This window comes from Mustela nivalis (assembly GCF_964662115.1).
Source record: "Mustela nivalis genome assembly, chromosome: 1".
NCBI lineage: Eukaryota > Metazoa > Chordata > Mammalia > Carnivora > Mustelidae > Mustela > Mustela nivalis.
In genome coordinates this window covers 210,670,749-210,687,304 of record NC_139020.1, presented here as the reverse complement: position 1 = coordinate 210,687,304, position 16,556 = coordinate 210,670,749, and the positions used below count along the sequence as shown (strand labels likewise).

General features: G+C 62.5%; 1 protein-coding gene across 5 annotated transcripts; it reads right to left on the bottom strand.

The window, feature by feature from the left end:
* Positions 1–421: 421 nt before the first annotated feature.
* Positions 422–14,861, bottom strand: CAMSAP3 (calmodulin regulated spectrin associated protein family member 3). Of its 5 annotated transcripts, none has more exons than XM_082732954.1 (19): positions 14,602–14,847; positions 8,721–8,974; positions 8,296–8,418; positions 8,118–8,213; positions 7,891–7,923; positions 6,944–6,991; positions 6,549–6,687; positions 5,887–6,026; positions 5,709–5,802; positions 5,581–5,635; positions 5,348–5,421; positions 5,032–5,101; positions 3,479–4,934; positions 2,543–2,682; positions 2,164–2,462; positions 1,676–1,775; positions 1,274–1,386; positions 1,069–1,187; positions 422–974 (listed from the first exon to the last, which is right to left on the bottom strand). In XM_082732954.1, the coding sequence occupies exons 1-19, from the start codon at positions 14,747–14,749 to the stop codon at positions 669–671; spliced, it is 3,807 nt and encodes a 1,268-aa protein (XP_082589080.1). In that variant the 5' UTR covers positions 14,750–14,847; the 3' UTR covers positions 422–668. The 5 variants fall into 5 exon arrangements, with proteins under 5 accessions (XP_082589080.1, XP_082589083.1, XP_082589082.1 ...); XM_082732957.1 differs by having other exon boundaries at positions 3,479–4,883; XM_082732956.1 differs by lacking the exon at positions 6,944–6,991.
* Positions 14,862–16,556: the final 1,695 nt, after the last annotated feature.

Below are 16,556 nucleotides of genomic sequence, written 5' to 3'. Positions count from 1 at the left end.
CCGAGCCACAGGGAGACCAGGAGCTCAGGCCAGCTCGAGCTCACAGCGTAGGGCCTACATCTCAGATGTCCGTGGCCATGCCAAGGACAGACCCAGACCCTTCAATGTGGAACTTGTGGGAGAGAAACATGGGAATCCTTTCTAGCGGTGACAACTGAGCCCAGAAATGGAGGCAGGTGGCAGTTGGAGAGGTCAAGCTTAGCTGCCGGCCGCAGACCAAATGCCAGGAGGGGCCGGTAGCCTCTGCACTGAGAACAGGGGAGTGAGTGGCGGGTGCGGAGGCCACGGGGAGAGGCGGCCAAGGAGGGACCATGAGGGGCCTTGGCAGGAAGCCACATCTAGGCTGTTGAGGAGAAAGGAAAACAGGCAGAGAGATCACCAGTTGCCCCAGTCAGCCTCAGGAAAATGCCGGCACCCAAGCTCTTTCTAAATTATTTTATTCAAGAAGATGGAGAGGACGGACAGGGGACTGAGCTGAGCACTGAGTCCCTGAACCTCCCGGCTCAGCCCCCACAGCAGGACAGGACAGAAGTTAGGGGGTAGGGACTCCAGCCCTACCCGGACAAGGTTGGGGACAGACGAGACCCAGGAATACCAACTGATTGTCCTCCAGGCTGTCCTCCGGGAGGGCGCGGCTGGGACCCGCCCCCTGTACCACCGGGGCGAGGCTACTTGGGGGTGCTGCTGCCCTTCTTGGGAGTCGTGGGCTTCTTGCTCTGCCAGAGGTGGCCCTGGATGGTGAAGGCGTCTACGCTCATGGACATGGTCTTGGCAGGGATCTGGGTAAAGCGCTTGCGGTCTGAGTTGTACTTGTAGATGCCCTCAACCATGGCGGGTGTGACCGTGCGGGGGCCGTAGCCCGCCAGGCGGGTCAGCTCCTCTGTCTCCCCGGACAGCGTGTAGAGGGCCCGGAACTGGCAGCTTGAATCGCGGAAGAGGATCAGGAAGTGGTTGGCCTTGCTCTTCTCAATTTCCTGGTGGGGCGGCGGAAGCGGTTGGCCGGGGCGGGGGCAGGGCCTCCCCAACCTCCGCCCACCAACCCCCCGCCACCGCCAGACGCGGGCTGACCTCAAGAATGCGGTTCTTCTGCGGTTCGTTGACCTTGCCTGCCAGGCAGCAGTGAGACAGGGCGTTGTGAATGATGAACTTGTTGGACTTGGCGCTGGGCTCCTTGTACAGCCGTGGACCTAGGGAGCGAGGCAGTCAGCGGGGCTGCGGGGTCGGGGTGGGGGACAGGCAGGGCCTGGGGCTCGCCGGCTCGGGCCCCACTCACCCGTGTACTCGGGCACCGACGCGGGGGACGAGGCGTTGCTGCCGTTGTCCCAGTCGCGCTCACGGCTGCCAGGCAGGCGGCTGGGGGACATGAGGCCGGATGGGGACGGAGCCCTGCGGGCGGACAGGAGGCGACAGGGCGGCCGTCAGCGGTAAGGGAAGCCTCCCCAGAAGCAGAGGGACCAGGGAAGGGACCAGCCTGGGACCCTGTGGCGGGGGAGACGCACACGTGTGTGTGCGTACTCCGGCGGCAGGTGCCTGCGCCCCCACTCGTCTGCCCCCCACTCGGGTGCACAGGCGCGTTCTTGGCACCCGTCAGCAGCGCCCTTGCGCAACGCACAGGATTGCGTTCTCCCTTCGACAAGACACACAGACCCTGAGAGGCTGCCCGGGCCAGACTCACCGAGACGTGGGCCTCTTCACGCCAAGGTTATTGGGGGCCTCGTTGGCCACGGTGGACAGTGACAGGGTGGACTGAGAGTAGACTTTGCTGAGCCGGGAGCCTGGGAGAAGAGGGCGTGGGGTCATCCCTACCCAAATCCCCCTGCCTCCGAAGGGCCTGGGGGTGGGGAGGGGGTTACCTGATAGGCTGTGGAAGGAACATGGGGTCACCCTGCCTGAGACCCTCACCCTGTGCCCTCCGACTGGGACACACCTACCCCCTCCCAAAAGCTCTTGCTCCATAGCATTCCCGAGAGAGCCTCGCAGCCCTTAAGCTCTGGGCATGCCTTCCGCCACTGTAGACCCCACACCCCTCTGAAGTCTCACAGACACGGGCAACCCCTCCAGACCCCTTTCGCCCTATGTACTCATGGCGGGGTGGGGTGTCTCAGCGAGCCCTGGACAAGCGCAGCGGGCAGGCACGACGCCGCAGCCCGACAGGGTCCTTACCCAGCAGGCCTCGGGCAGGGCTTCGTGCCAGGGCCGAGTCATCACAGCAACCGGAGCGCGGCCGGGGGGCCCTCCGCCCACCCCGGCCTGGCCCCCCGGTCCCCGCAGCCCGTGGCCGCAGCACTTTGTCAAGGTCGTCCATCAGCTTCAGCTGGGCCCGGCGTTCATACTCGAGCCGCGTGAAGTCCCCCCGCCGAGGGCCCACCTCCTCCTCCGCCGGGGCCCTCCCAGCAGGGGCTGGGGCTGCCGCAGGGGCCACCGGAGCTGGGGGGGCCTGAGTCACCTCCTCCTGGGCCAGCCTGCAAACCAAGAGTTACCGAGCCATCAGACAGGTCCCAGCCTGTGTGGCAGCAGGTGTCCCGGGCAGCCCCCCGCTCACCGCGCAGCCTCTTCCCTCCGCTGCTCCTTCTCCGCCTCCTGCCACTGCTTCCGCCGCCGCGCCTCCTCCGCCCGCCGTTGCTGCCGCTCCAGCAGGCTGGCCCGCTTTTGGGCCATCTCGTCCTCGGGCTTGTCTTCATCCTGGGGGCAGGCACCGAGTCCAGCTGGCCATCCTCCCCTAGTACTTCTCTGCCCACCCCACCTGCTAACCACGCACCCCTCCTTTGCCTTGTGCAACGGGTCTGAAGGCACCCAGTGGGCTCCTGCTTTACGCACGGCCCTGTGCTGCGTACGAGGGCTAAACGGGGACCCAGCCAGACTGGGTGCTCTTTACACCACGTGTTTGACCCGATGGGGAAGGCTATCAGTCCACGGTGTGGGGACACGCCTAGCCTAACCTGGGGGCACTAAAGGCGGCTTCCTGGAGGCGGCAACCCAGAGGAGGATGGGGACTTCACTGGGGAGGGGGAAGAGGGGAAAAGAATATTCCAGGCAAAGGGAACAGCAAACGCAAAAGCCCCGAGGCCGGAACAAGCCTAGCAGGCATGGAACAGTGAGGAGGCTGGTGGGGCTGGGCAGTGGAGCGTGGGGCGGATGGGCCCAAAGCCACAAAGACTTTTTTTATTCTAAGAGCAACGGATGCCACAAAAGGGTTTTAGCAGGGGACTGACAAAGTCCAGTTTCCGTTAATATAAATATCTATAATATATCCGTGCTGTTGAACATGGCCAGGGATGGAGCAGGGACTTGGACGGTAAAGGCCAGTCAGCACGTGACTGCAGGCGTCCAGGTGAGTCTGTCACCTGCCCAGCCATCCATCCATCCATCACGTCTGTCCACTCCCCCCTGGCCAGCCACATCCCCGTTTATCCACCAGCGTGCCCGCTCCCTGACCAGCCAGCGGGTCCCTTCCCCCACCGGCTTAGGGGACGCTGACCTTATAGAAGAACCCCAGACCGGCCCGGGGCTCCCCCTCTGAAGACGCCTCTTCCTCTAAGGAATCCTCAGCACCAGGGGGGCTCCCATCTCCCTCGTCCTCGGCCGCGGGCTCCGCCAGGCTGCGCAGTGGGATCTCGATGAGGCCGGGCCGGGCCACAGGCTCCTCGGGAGGCGACCCCTCCGCCAGGAGGATGGAGGAGCGCGTCTGCACGGGCACCTGGCTTGGTGAGAACTTGCGCAGGTGCGGGAGGCTGTCGACGTCGTGGGGAGGCGTGAGCACTCTCGTCAGGGGCGCAAGCCGCAGCTCTGCTGGCCGTGCGTGTTTCGGGCTTCGGGGTGTCGGGCTGGGGCCGGGCCCGGGGCTGCGCCGGGCAGCCGGGGCGCGCCGAGCAGGGCTGGGAGAGGCGGCTTTGGGACCCGCCGTGGGGCCGGGGATGACCCACGCGGCGGGCGGCGGGGCGGGCCCCGGGGCCTCCGGTGGGGCCAGGAGCCGCTGCTGCTGGTCCGTGAGCCTCTGCATGTCCCGCTGCAGTGAGCTCAGCGCGGCACTTAGCTTGCTGACCGCCCGGTTATAGTCCCCCAGCCCCTCGGGGGGCACCGGGCCCAGTTCCGGTGAGAAGGTCACTGCCTTGGGCCGTGGGGATGGATCACCCTGGCCCTCACCCGCTGGCCGCTCCCCACCAGGGACCGGGCCCGGCTCCGCCTCTGCCTCCCCTCCGGCCTCCCGTGGCTGCACCTGCAGGAAGGCGCTCTTGCCCAGCCGCTGGCGGTGCTTGGCAAAGATGGCCTCGATCCGTCGCTTCTGAGCCTCAATGGCCCGCCGTTTCTCCTCCAGCCGGGCCCCTAGCTCACTCATCTCTGAGCTCAGGGCCTCTGGCGCTGTGGGGGTGGCCGCCGGGGACCCTGCCTCGGCCTCAGCCTTGACCAGCTGCTTCTTGCGTTCAGCAAAGCTGGTCATCTTGACCTCAGAGTTGCTGGCCGCTGGGGACGAAGCTGCTGCCTTTGGGGAGCCCTCAGATAGGGCCAGCGATTTCGACACCTCCCCTGCTGGGCAGGGAGATGGTTTCAAGGGGCCCTCGGGGTGGGGCACGTAGGTGGGTGCTTTGGTGGGCCCATCAGGCAGTGGCTTTGAGGCCCCCTCGAGTGGGTAGGAGGAAGCCAGCGGCAGTTTGGAGGAGCCCTCAGGGGAGTGGAGGTAGAAGCTGCCGTCGGCAGCCCCATCGGGGAGCAGCCGGGGCTCGGCACTGTGGATGATCTGCAGGGCCTCCTCGATGGTAGGCAGGTCGCCAGGCTCCGGGGTCGGCTGGACGGGGGTCCGGGCTGGAACAGGGCGTGGGGGGCCCAAGCTGTCTGAGCTGACGGAGCGGAGCAGCACGGGGTCTCCCATGACGACATCCACGTCGCTGTCCAGGCCAAAGGGGGTGCTGAACGACACTGCCTGGGAAAGGGGACGGCTGGGCGGCAGGAGGGAGGGGTCAGCCCCTGGGACGAGCCCCAGCCCCGCCCCCACCCAGCCTGCTCCCCCCAGCCAGGCCCCAGAGATGCACTCACCTGAGCTGCCGATTCCAGGCCTTGCCGAGGGCCTCCATGTGGGACATGGACGGGGAGGACTTCAGTGAGCCTGGGGAGGGGTGGTAAGTGGTCACTCAGTGGTCACTATGGAGTTGCTGGGGACCCTGGGTGGGGTCAGCCAGAGTGTGTCACTGTCGGGGCATTATGTGGATAGCTGGGGCCACTGGGGAGGTTAGGATCACCATGGGATCATTCAGGTGTCAGAGGGACCTGGTGGAGGGGTCGGGAGAAGTGAAATCTCCTGAAGTTGTGTTTGGTGGGGGTCGCCAGCAACCAGCTGTACCCCTGCCCTCACCTGTGGATCCCCGGAGTGGGGACTGGGGGCCGCCGGGTGACAGGAGCGGGTGGCGGAAGTTGAAGACGGGAGAGCTGCCAAGAGATGCATGTCAGCCAAGGGGGTCCCTCCACAGGAAGGGGGTCACCTCTCCCAGGAGTGGAGCACAGGGTGTCTCCTAGCTCTGGTGCAGTGCCCAGCGAGGGGAGGAGCCCACCACCGCCACGGAGACTCACCCGACAGGGCAACCGTACCTGCAGCCACTGCTGTTCTGAGCAGGAGAGGCCTCTGTGGCCCGGGGGGAGGCAGCTGCCGCAGAGAAAGCAGGGTCAGGCCGGGCCTGGCCTCCCTACCCCGCCCCACTCCCGGGGCCAGGCCTCACCATGACCATCAGGCAGGTCCTTGGCCTGCACGAAATCAGGTTTCAGCACCTCAAAGCACATGAACATCTCGGCGAGCAGCACCACCAGGTTGACCTGGAGGCAGAAGGCAGGGTCAGCCCCCGGTGCCTGTGGCCCTGGACATGTGCCTCGGCCCACAAGGCCTCGAGGTGACCTTACCTTGAGGGGCGGTGGGACATAAAGCAGGTCCTCGAGGGAGAGCGGGCAGCCACGAGGAAGGCGGGAGGCACAGAAATCCTGCACCAGCTGGAGGTTGTACAGGCTGTCCGCCACGGACATGGGGTCCTTGAGGCACACCTCTGTAGGGACAGGATACCTGGGTCCCCAGATCTATGGGAAGGAGGACGGGGCCCTGGGGAAGCGAGGGCCTCCTTGTGCTAGGTGCCCTCGACAAAGTGGGTACTAGGACAGGCTGTTCTCGGGTCTCTGCACCTGTGCCCAACTGCCTGCAGAACTAGTCCTCCAAGAACTCAACTCAAAAAGCTTTTCCTGACCCACCCAGCCCGCCTTGGAGCACCTAAGATCCAGAATGTTCTTCTGGATGAACTTACTGTCTTTCTCTCCCAACTAGGATGGGAGCTACCTGAGGTCAGAAGCCCCTCTGTACTGTTCTCCCTGGCTCTCTCTAAAATGCAATCTGGCATTCTATAAATATTTGCTGCAGGAATGAATTATACTAAGCACAGAGAAGTTGAGACACTTGCGCGAGGTCACACAGTTCACTGAGGGGAAAGTGTGCAAGTCCCGCTCCACCAGTTCTGGAAGCCGCCCTCATAATTACTGCCCCACTCTGGGGCGGATGCCCAGGCCCACACACTCACCCTCGAGTCGCAAGAGCTGGGGACAGTAGCAGTGGATCGTGGCAGCCAGTGCAGCCCCACTTGCCAGATCCTGGAGGGTGGTGACATTCGGAAAGCAGGGGGCGCGTCGGGCCACAGCTCGGTCCTTGCGGTAACGGATCTGTGGGCGGGGCAGAGCCGAGTTAGGGCAGAGGGTCAGGCTGGTCCCAAGTCAGTGGTCGGGCAGGCTGGGTGGGGGGGGCCTGGGGTTTCCGCCATGTGGGGGCGTGAAGCTGGGGGTCCCAGAGCCAGAGTGGGGCCAGCCTGGAGCGGGGGAAGGGCAGCAGCAAGAGGCAAAGGAAGTGTCTGCGAGCAGCCAGGCCAGCAGCGAGGGCTAGGGTGGGGCTCCCGGGAGCCTGGGGCGGGGGATACATTACCATGGGGGGTTTGCTCCCCGACTCCTTCAAACAGAAGGCAATTGCGTGCTGGGGGGAGAGGAGCAGCCGTCAGCGGGGCGGGAGGGGTGCTGACTTGCTGGGCCCCCAAGCTCACCTCCAGGGGAGGGGGAGCTCGCCCTGACCCTGTCATGAGCCCTGGCCATCCAGCTGCGACCACGCTCTGGCCAGCTTTGGGGACCCCAAGCTCCTCCCAGCCTGGAGGGACCCCACAGAGCAGCCTCCCATGCAGGGAACCTCCGCCCCCCAACAAAAGACCCAGGCCCCAGCTTGGGGAGGGGATGCAGAGGAAGCAGATAGGCAGAAGGAGAGAGGAACCCCCAACCCAGGCCCGAGAGTGGAAGGAAGGGGGCCCCAGAGTGAGCGAAGGGAGGGACCCTGTCCAGCCCAAAGCCTCCCACTTGTGGGGGGCACCTTCCCCTGGTTGTGCTTCAGGGATGGGCACCCCCCCGCCCACCAAAGCTGGGACCCGTCCTTAGGGAAACTGGGGTCTTGGGAACATCCTTCCACCTTCCCCTGGGTTGGGGATCTTCTTGACCAAGGGGGTGATCTCCAAGTGCCCTGCCACTGGGGTCAGGATCTGCACGTCTGACGGGCTAGGGTCCTCCCTTCAGAGGTGCTGGAAGTCTCCCGGCTCAGCTAAGACGGACAAGCCGAGGAGCTCTGTCCTCTCGATTCCTGGGAGGGGAGGCCCATCCCCCTGAACGGTAACTGGGGAGGGGTCTGCCCTGGCAGCTAATGGCAGAGACTCGTCTCTTTTCTGAGTCTGCAGAGGGCTTCTCTCTACCCCCCCAGGGCTGGGGTCCACGTCTTTTGCTCACAGCTGGGAAGAAGTAGGGGGGGAGCCAACAGGCAGGCAGAACAGACACAGGGAGAGACAAAGCGACAAGCAAGGCAGGCAGACGGGGCGGAGAAACAGCCCCACTTACAGGAACCAGCTTCCAGTACCAGCGTGTGGGGCACTGATGCCACAGAGGGAGAGGGGAGAGCAGCAGGAGAGGCACAGGGGAGAGGGCAGAGAGAGAGAGAGAGAGAGAGAGTCACCTCAAGCCCCCTCTCCCAGTGCAGGAATGGCCTCGAGGTGCAGCCCTTCCCCGCCCACCCAGCCCTCCAACTGTCCTTCTGTCCGTCCATCCATCCATCGCCCTAGCCTCACCGAGGGCTGTGCTGGGGCCACCCCATCGGCAGGGGCCGCAGGAGAGGCTCTCTGGGCAGCTTCCTGCTCTGTCTTCTCCTGCAGCCGCCGGATGGTCTGGGGAGCAGGGAGAGGTCACCAGAGCTCCAGTCACCGGGCCACCCCGGCCCCCAGCCCACAGCAGCCTAACCCCACCTACCGTGTCCACCCAGAAAAGGAGCTTGTGCTCCAAGCTGGCCAGGGCCAAAGGACCGGGCAATGTCTTTGTCCACTCGAAGGCAAAGGCAACCATGAGGGCGTCAATGACAGCCAGGTGGGCTCCCTGTGGAGGTAAGGGCTGAGGGGTGAGACCAGGGCGAGGGACAGAAGCTCCCCTCACCGCTGAGGGAGGAGAGGAAGACCCTCAGGGTTGGGGTAGGGGGCGGGGCTTGAAGTAGGAGGGGCTTTGGGGATGGGCCAGGGTCAGTAGGCGGGGCATCAGGGAAGGAGCCAGGAGAGGGGTCCTGGAGGGCCAGAAGGCAGGTCCGCAAAGGCCTGGCCGTGACTCTGGGGAGGAGCCAAGCCTGGCCGGAGGAGCCTTCAGGGAGGAGCCCGGCGGGCGTGGCGGGAAGTCGCGGGGCCTACCATGAGGATGGGCTGGTGCCTCAGGTCGGCCTCCTGCACCGGGCGCTCGGGCAGCGCGGGCACCGTGCCCCTCCGCGCCAGCAGGGCCAGCAGCGCCGAGGGGCTGGGGGGCGTCTCGAGCTGCGGCAGCGCCTGGCGCCAGGCCCGGCAGTAGAGCTCGGCCGAGAGCAGCAGCCGCGTCACCGGGGGCTTCACGTGCTCCTGCGCATACTGGTCCGTGTAGAAGGGCTCCCACAGCTCCGAGGGCACGTGCTCTGTGGGGCGAGGCGGGGCACGGCGGGTCAGGGCCCCGGCACCCGCAGGGAAGACGGCACCGGGACGGGAGGCCGGGGGACCTGCGCGGAAGCACGCCGCGCTCGTGTGCAGGAGGCCCCCGGCGGAGGTCAGGGTGGAGGGGCCCGCGCCGGCCTGGGGCCAGGCGGTGGGAGAGCAAAGGGCCACCGGTAGGGAGGGGAGAGCAGCTCTGGGACCCGAGAGGAGGCTGCCACCTGCGCAGGGCCTTGTGGGGACGTGGGTGGTCCTGGAGGCCCTCAAAGAACAATCACAAGGACAAGATGGTTTAATGGGTCTCCCTGGGTGGCCCGCCAGCTGGGGAAGCTGGGGAAGCTGGGGAAGCCGGGGAAGCCGCAGCCAGAGCACAAGAGGTAACTCCAGAAATTGAGGCACAGGGTGGGAAAAGCCACACCGCTGGGCCACACTGGCATTGGGATTCAAACCCGGGCCTTCAGCAGACCTACACCCTCTCTCAGCTTGAAGGCTGGGCTGGTGGGGCACAGAGTGGGGGAGGGAGGTGCTCAGGCCCCATCAGGTGTGAGATGGGGAAAGATGGGGGGACAGGAGGGCCCGCAGGTGAGGCAGCAGAGACTGAGTGTGAGGGACTCAGGGCAGAGGTGAGATCATCTAGCAGAGGCGGCCACAACCCCCTTCCCCCACAACACCGAATGCCAGAGAATGACACCAGCAGGGGAGGAGGTCGGAGGAAGCCCCATGGGCGTGGTGGGCGCTGGGAGGGCTGGTGCCCAGCAGGACCCAAGGGTGGGGAGGAGAAAGACCAGAAGAGGCCAGGAGGACGAGTCTCTGGGGAGGTCTAGGAGGAAGTGGCTGAGGCCAGCATGGGGAGCCGGCCCTCATGGGGGCCTCCCAGGGAGGCCCCAACTCTTAATTCCAGTCCGAACAGCTGTTTTGCTTATTGGGGTTCTGTGTGTCTGAGAGGATGGGGAGCAGGATGCTACTGCTTAAGAACATTTGCACACAGGGCGCCTGGGTGGCTCAGTGGGTTAAGCCTCTGCCTTCGGCTCAGGTCATGATCTCAGGGTCCTGGGATCCAGTCCCGCATCGGGCTCTCTGCTCAGCAGGGAGCCTGCTTCCCTCTCTCTCTCTCTCTGCCTGCCTCTCTGCCTACTTGTGATTTCCCTCTGTCAAATAAATTAAAAAAAAAAAAAAAAAAAGACCATTTGCACAGGACATCCCAGACCGTCCTCAGGTGCCTGTCTTCCCAGCCATGCTCCCCAGAGGCCCCCTGCCTTCCCTACAAGAACCCGAGCATCGGTCCCTTCAGTCCCTCCCTGCCCCAGCTCCTGACCCACCCCCTAAAATCATACTTGACCTTCCCTCTTTTTTTTTTTTTTAAGATTTTATTTATTTATCAGAGATAGAGAGGGGGAGAGAGCGAGCACAGGCAGACAGAATGGCAGGCAGAGGCAGAGGGAGAAGCAGGCTCCCTGCTGAGCAAGGAGCCCGATGTGGGACTCGATCCCAGGACGCTGGGATCATGACCTGAGTCGAAGGCAGCTGCTTAACCAACTGAGCCACCCAGGCATCCCTTGACCTTCCCTCTTAATGCTCTACTCCTGTGCAGACTTGTGCCTGCTCTCTGCCCCTCTCCGTGCAGCTTCTTGAGAGAACAGTTGTCCAGGCTCTGCTTCCTTCCGCCGGACCCCTACCCCAACCTCTCTAACTCCTGTCCGCCAGCCTCCCCACCTCCCTGCCTCCCCAAGGCCAGCAGTCGCCCTCTGACGCACAGCTGTGGGCCGTATCTTGCCCGGGCGCTCTGCCCAGCACCTCCTTGTTCCGGAAACCTTCCTCCCCCAGCATCTCCCAGCTTCCCATCTTCTCTGTCCCACCACTCAAGCCAGGCCTCCTCCCCACATGCCCCGTCAGTGCCAGGTTCCTGACACTTGATCAGAACAGCCCTGTAAATGGATATGGACTCCACCCCCCACCCCCACCCCAATGTGGCTTCCACAGCCATCTGAGCACTGCCACCTGCTGCAGCCCGGGCCTGTGTCCCACTGCCCTCTGGGCATCTCCCATGATGCTCAGTACCTGCTCCAAACCTGCTCCTTCTCTCTGAAACTGCACTGAGAAATCATCACCCCCCCCCAACACCTAATGTCCTCAGGTTTCAACCTCTTGGCATCTCCCCAACCCAAACCCTGCTCCCTATCTCCCCAGGTCCTGCCCACTTCCTGCTCCTACTGGCAAAATTAAACAAGTTTCTTTCTGGGGCACCTGGGTGGCTCAGTCAGTTGAGCATCTGTCTTCGGTGGCTCGGGTCATGATCCTGGGGTCCTGGGATGGAGCCCCACGTCTCTCTCACTCTCCCTCTGCCCCTCCCCACTGCTCATTCTCATTCTCTCTCTCTCTCTCTTGCTTTCTCTCAAATAAATAAATAAAATCTTTAAAAAAGAAAAAAAAGTTACTTTCCTGCAGGACTTGTCAGGGCCTTCAAGATGAAAACCACGAGCTAGGGCCACCACTAGTTAATGCTGATCAAGCACTTCCTCTACACCTGTGTGTGTGTGTGCCAACACCCCAGCACTGCTGGTATTTGGAGCTGAATAATTCTTCCGTGTTTGGCAGGGGATGGGGTAGGCTGCCCAGTGCTTTGTAAGATAATCAGCACAGTCCCTAGCCTCTACTCACTAAATGCCAGGAGCACCGTCCTCCTAAGTAGTGACAACCAAAAATGTCTCCAGATGCCCTCAACGGTCTCCTAAGAGGCAAAACCACCCAGCTGGGTAGAGAGAGCCACCACGCATGACTCAAAACGTTCATTAGCCATTCACCATAGGGAGTGCTGGCCGAGAGAAATACAATTTGGCCCACAGACATAGTTTTCAACTGGGTACTCGCCCCATTAAGAAAGTAGAAATGAGAAACCTTAGTAATATACTTAACCCCAGACAAATCTGATACTAGCATTTCAACATGTAATTAATATAAAAACATTATGTGATGTTTCACTTTTTCTTTACTATGAAGTCTTCAGAAGCCACGGGGTGGTTCATTCACGCATCACAACTCAGAGCAGCCCCGTGTGGTGGTGGCCGCGTCCTGGGACTGCACAGCTCTACGACAGCGTTTGCACTGACTGAGACCAACGCCACCGTGCATGTGTTTCCTGGTGGAACCCTTAGGACAACTTATTCTTAGCCCCACTGTCCAGATGAGAAAACCAAGGCCCGGGGAGCTGAGATAACTCGCTCGAGATCACACAGCTCATAAATGGTGCTCAGCGGCCACGAACCCAGGTTCCCTATGGGTCACAGTGATGCTCTACATAAGGGACTTTGTGTGGGGTTTTCCAAACTTGCAGAGATGGCACCCTTTCTTATCTCTGAGCCAGAGTCCCGTGCAGCCCAGCTGCCTGCATTCCTGTCCAGCCTCCTCACACCTGCGCTTCCCGACCACCAGAACCACCTGCTCCCTGGGCAACTGCCCATCTGATCTCATTTTGTCACGTCCTCAAACATGTTCCATAGCTCCCCAGTGCCCTCAGATCCCCCACAAAACACACACACCCTCCTTGAGAGGCCATCCTCGGTCCCACCAGCCTGTCTCATCTCCCACCTCCTCCAGGCACCACCCGCCACCAGGACCTGCACAGCCTCCTCTGAGAAGGCCCTGTTGGTCCAAACCCCAGGCCTTTTCACATGAGGTCTCCTCCCCCTGGAAAACTCCCATGCATCCTTCAAGGATGGGAGAGGCTGGGGCACAGCCGGGTCTCCCCCTGCCAGCCTCTTTCCTCCTCCCGACCCTCCCTCCTCCGGGGAGACTCCCCTTCTCCTTCCCTCCCTGAGCCCCTGGGCAGCCTCTACAACACAGACCTTATCACCCTAAGCAGTAATGATCTGGTGCCCTGTCCCATCCCCCTCTCTCCAACTCGGCTCCCACTCCCTCTGTCCGGAGCACCCAGCAGCACCAGGCACCCAGTGGGCACCGGCAAAAAGCCCCAGAGCTCAGGAATTGAGAGGAGCTTTGTTCCCCACTTCCCTCTTGGGGCTTGGCCACCTTCCTCTGCCCCGTCCATACAGAGAAGGAAGGCGGGACTGAGGACTGAACGTGACCCTCAGGGAGGACACGACACAGTGCGGGGGGGGGGGGGGGTGCGGGGGGGAGCAGGTCAGTGAGAACAGAACTGGGGGAGTCAGGTCATTGCCTCAGGAAACTTCACTTTCTTTTCTGCAAAATGGGACAGTAATTTCTGCTCCATGATGATATTAATATTATTAATAAAAATACCACTACTGATTACAGCAGCAGGGACAGCGAGCAGCTGTTTAGGAGGTACAGTATGCCAGACACAGCACGAAGAAATCTGAGATCTGCCGCCAGCAACCTTGTGAACAGGGTCTTGGGACGCCCACCAACCCAGGCACTGCCCTGGCCCTTAGTGGGTGCCCCCGCCCCGACATCTGCAGAATGGATAAGTGAATAAATGCCCTCTTTTCCAGAGGGGGGTACAGCAGCTCTGGAGGACTGTAATAATTCGTCCATAACCTGGTGGAGGGGCTCAAACCCTGTCTGGTCCCCGAAGCTGAGCCCTCTAGAGCCACAGAACCTGGGATGGGAGAGGCTGGGGCACAGCTGGCTCTCTCCCTGCCGGCCTCCTTTCTTCCTCTAACAGATCGTCGGGGAAGGGCAGGCCCCACAGTGGGCCCTGCATGGGAGGGTGCTGGGAGAAAGACACAGGCTTGGGCGGACCCAGGAGACGGGCAGCTGTCCCTGAGCCCCACACCCAGAACAGGTTGATCTAGGAAGGCCACCGAAAGGGGGATGGGCTGTGCCCTTCTGGTCCCAAGACCAGTGGGCAGGACGGTGGGAAAGCAAGGTGTCCCCTCAGGACTCCCCTGAAGGCCCAGACCTTAATTAACCCCAGCTGACCCGTAACAGGCCCTGGCTCCCAGCTCTGGCCTGAGTGGTGGGGCTGCCCTAGGGCCCTGACTTGGCCCACTCGGGCCCTCGCCTCCTGGGGACCCACCCGCATCCTTCCCCTTGGGGTGGCCTGACTTTCGCACACATGTGGGCCTAAGGGAGGAGTGGAGGCTCTGTCCGGGTGGGAGAAGGCCCTACACCTGGGCTCCCACCCCCGCGGATCTCGGACAAGCCAATTCCCTTCTCCCGGGCTCGCCCGCCTCCTAGGCAAAATGGGGTAATAAGTCACAGCTGCCAGCCGCTGGCCGCGGCCATGGAGGCGAAAGTAAGGGCTCCCTCGCCGCCCGCAGCGCAGGGAGGGCTGACGCGGGCTGTGGGTCCCGGCTGCGGGGCCGTGGGGAAGCGGGGGTCCTCGCGGGGGCGTGATGTGAATGTGTAAGGGGGGGAGGGCGTGCAAGGCCCGCCCGGGAGACCCCGCCCCGCTCACCTGGGCTCCCGGACGCCCGGGTCCCGGCGCGGATCTGGGCCGCCGGCCCCACCCCCATCGCGCTCCCGCAGCCCGGCGGGCAAAGTCCACCGCCCGGGCCGAGCAGGAAGCCCGGAGGCCCGGCGCGGCGGGGCCCGAGCCCGGGGCCCCCCAGCGGCCGGCGCTATTGTTCCCACGGCCCCGGCCTCCGCGGCCCGGCGCCCCGCCCCCCGCACCTGCCGCCCCCGGCCCCGGTACCTGCGCCCCCGAACGCGGCCCGCAGCACCCACGCCAGGCTGGCCGCCGCCTTGGCCCGCGAGAAATCGTACTGGTCCAGCGACTTGATCTCGGGCACCAGGAAGGTCCTCCGCAGCGGCCCTGGCCCGGGGGGCGCCGCCTCCACCATGGCGGCGCCGGGGCTGCGGGCGCCGGCTCCGCGCTCGCTCCAGCTGGGCTGCGCCGCGCTCGCACACGGACCGGGCCCGCCGCCGCCGCTACTGCTGCCGCCGACCCAGGTGCGGCCGCTCGCGCTCGCGACGCAGCGTCGGCCCCGCCCCGGGGCGGAGCCCAGGTGCGCCCCGCCCCCGGCCCGGACCCCGACCGGGTACCCACCCCCCCGCCGCCTCGCCTGGCCGACTGCCGCTGGGTGGGGCGGGTCGGGACTGCGGTGGTGGCGGGAGGCTGCGGAGGAGTGCGTGTGCGCGCGTGCGCTGGGGAAGATGCGGGACCCTCTGTTTGCGGATGTGTGCTGGCCCAAGTGTGTCCCCTTAGATGCGAGTGTGAGCATCCATGCGGGCTTGTCATTCCCGGCCAAGAGGCGGCGTGTGCATGGGTGCACCTGTGTCCCACTGCATATTGGGAACGTGCAAGAGTGTGTGTGTGTTCTCATCAGTGTGTGCGTCCCTGAATGTAGTCGCGTGGGGAGTGTATTTGAGGGTGTCTGCGTGTGTGTATCTGGGTGGGAGCGTGACAGCACATGTGTGTGTCCGTGTTTTTCATGTGTGTGGTGTGTACAAGGATCTGGACTGTGTAGGTGTCTGTGTCCAGAGGATATAGGAGTGGTGAGTGTGCGTGTGTATTTGTGTTTTATCCGTGGATTGGCGAGTGTGCCTATTAGTGAGCATCTAGATGTTGTGTTTTGTATAAGGGTGTGATCACCTATGAGAAATTGAGGGCGTGTGTATTTATGCACCAGTGTGAATACTTGTATCTATGAATGTGGTTGAATGGGTCTGAATGGATACACTTGCAAATGTCTGAGCCCCCTTGGTGGATCTTTGTTTAATCATTGCTTTTGTATTTCACTGTGGCTTTGTGTCAGAACATCTACCCTGTGCCTCTTAGCAGTTTGGAACTGTGAATGCCCAAGTGTTTGTGTTAAGTCTTTGCAGGCCTGTATGTCTAAGTGTGTGTAGCCCAGTGTGATTGTGTGTGTGTAGTACGTATGTGTTTGCGTTTGTATGTTATCTCTTCTTGACTTCTTGAGTGTATGTGTGTGAAGCTCTTCACATCAGTGTGAATTTTGGGATATTTGCATGGATCTGTGTGTGAGCATGAGTTCAACAAGGTGCACACGTGGGTCTGTTTCCTGAATGTAGATTGAGTGTTGGAACTTACCTCTTTCTGTGTGAGTGCATTTCTGGGCGTGCCTGATTGTGAATCTGTGGCTGTAGTGTATGGGGGGAGGGTATGCGTGTGTAAGGGGTTGTGTTTCGAATGGCTCTGTGGGTGTGCACGGTTCTTTGTGTGCACCCAGATGCATTTGTGCGTTGTATCTAAGTGAGACTAGGTGGGTGAATTCCATGGAAGGCGATGTGAGTGTGAGTTTCCGCCTTTACAGCTACAGAGGGAGCTTCATTCAAACACGCACACGCACATGCACACACAGAACCCTCGGTGTTTTCTCAACTATATAAAATTCTGAGATGAGAAGGCACTACAGCAAGTCAGTTTCCTGAGACAGCCCGCCTCCCAGGGGGCGGTCCCTGAGCCCACACTTTGCTGAAATTCCTGGGTCCCTTAACATACATTGCACAGATGTGTTGGAGGGGTGGGTCTCACGGTCCGGAGCGTGTGACTGGAGAGGGGGTGGGTGTGCCCGAGGGAGAGGCACTGGGGCGTCGGCCCTCCTGTCTGGATGTGCCCATGCACGAGGTGGGTGTGGGCTCACAAAGGGGCCAGTGTGTATGTGTTCGAACACACAGGTTGACGTG

Excerpts from the sequence above, each read along its gene's own strand:
- CAMSAP3 (XM_082732954.1), bottom strand. The coding sequence starts at position 14,749 with ATGGTGGAGGCGGCGCCCCCCGGGCCAGGGCCGCTGCGGAGGACCTTC. Across the intron at positions 8,975-14,601 it reads GGCCGCGTTCGGGGGCGCAG|AGCACGTGCCCTCGGAGCTG; the intron begins GTACCGGGGCCG and ends CTCGCCCCACAG. Across the intron at positions 5,636-5,708 it reads GGACCTGCCTGATGGTCATG|CTGCCTCCCCCCGGGCCACA; the intron begins GTGAGGCCTGGC and ends TCTCTGCGGCAG.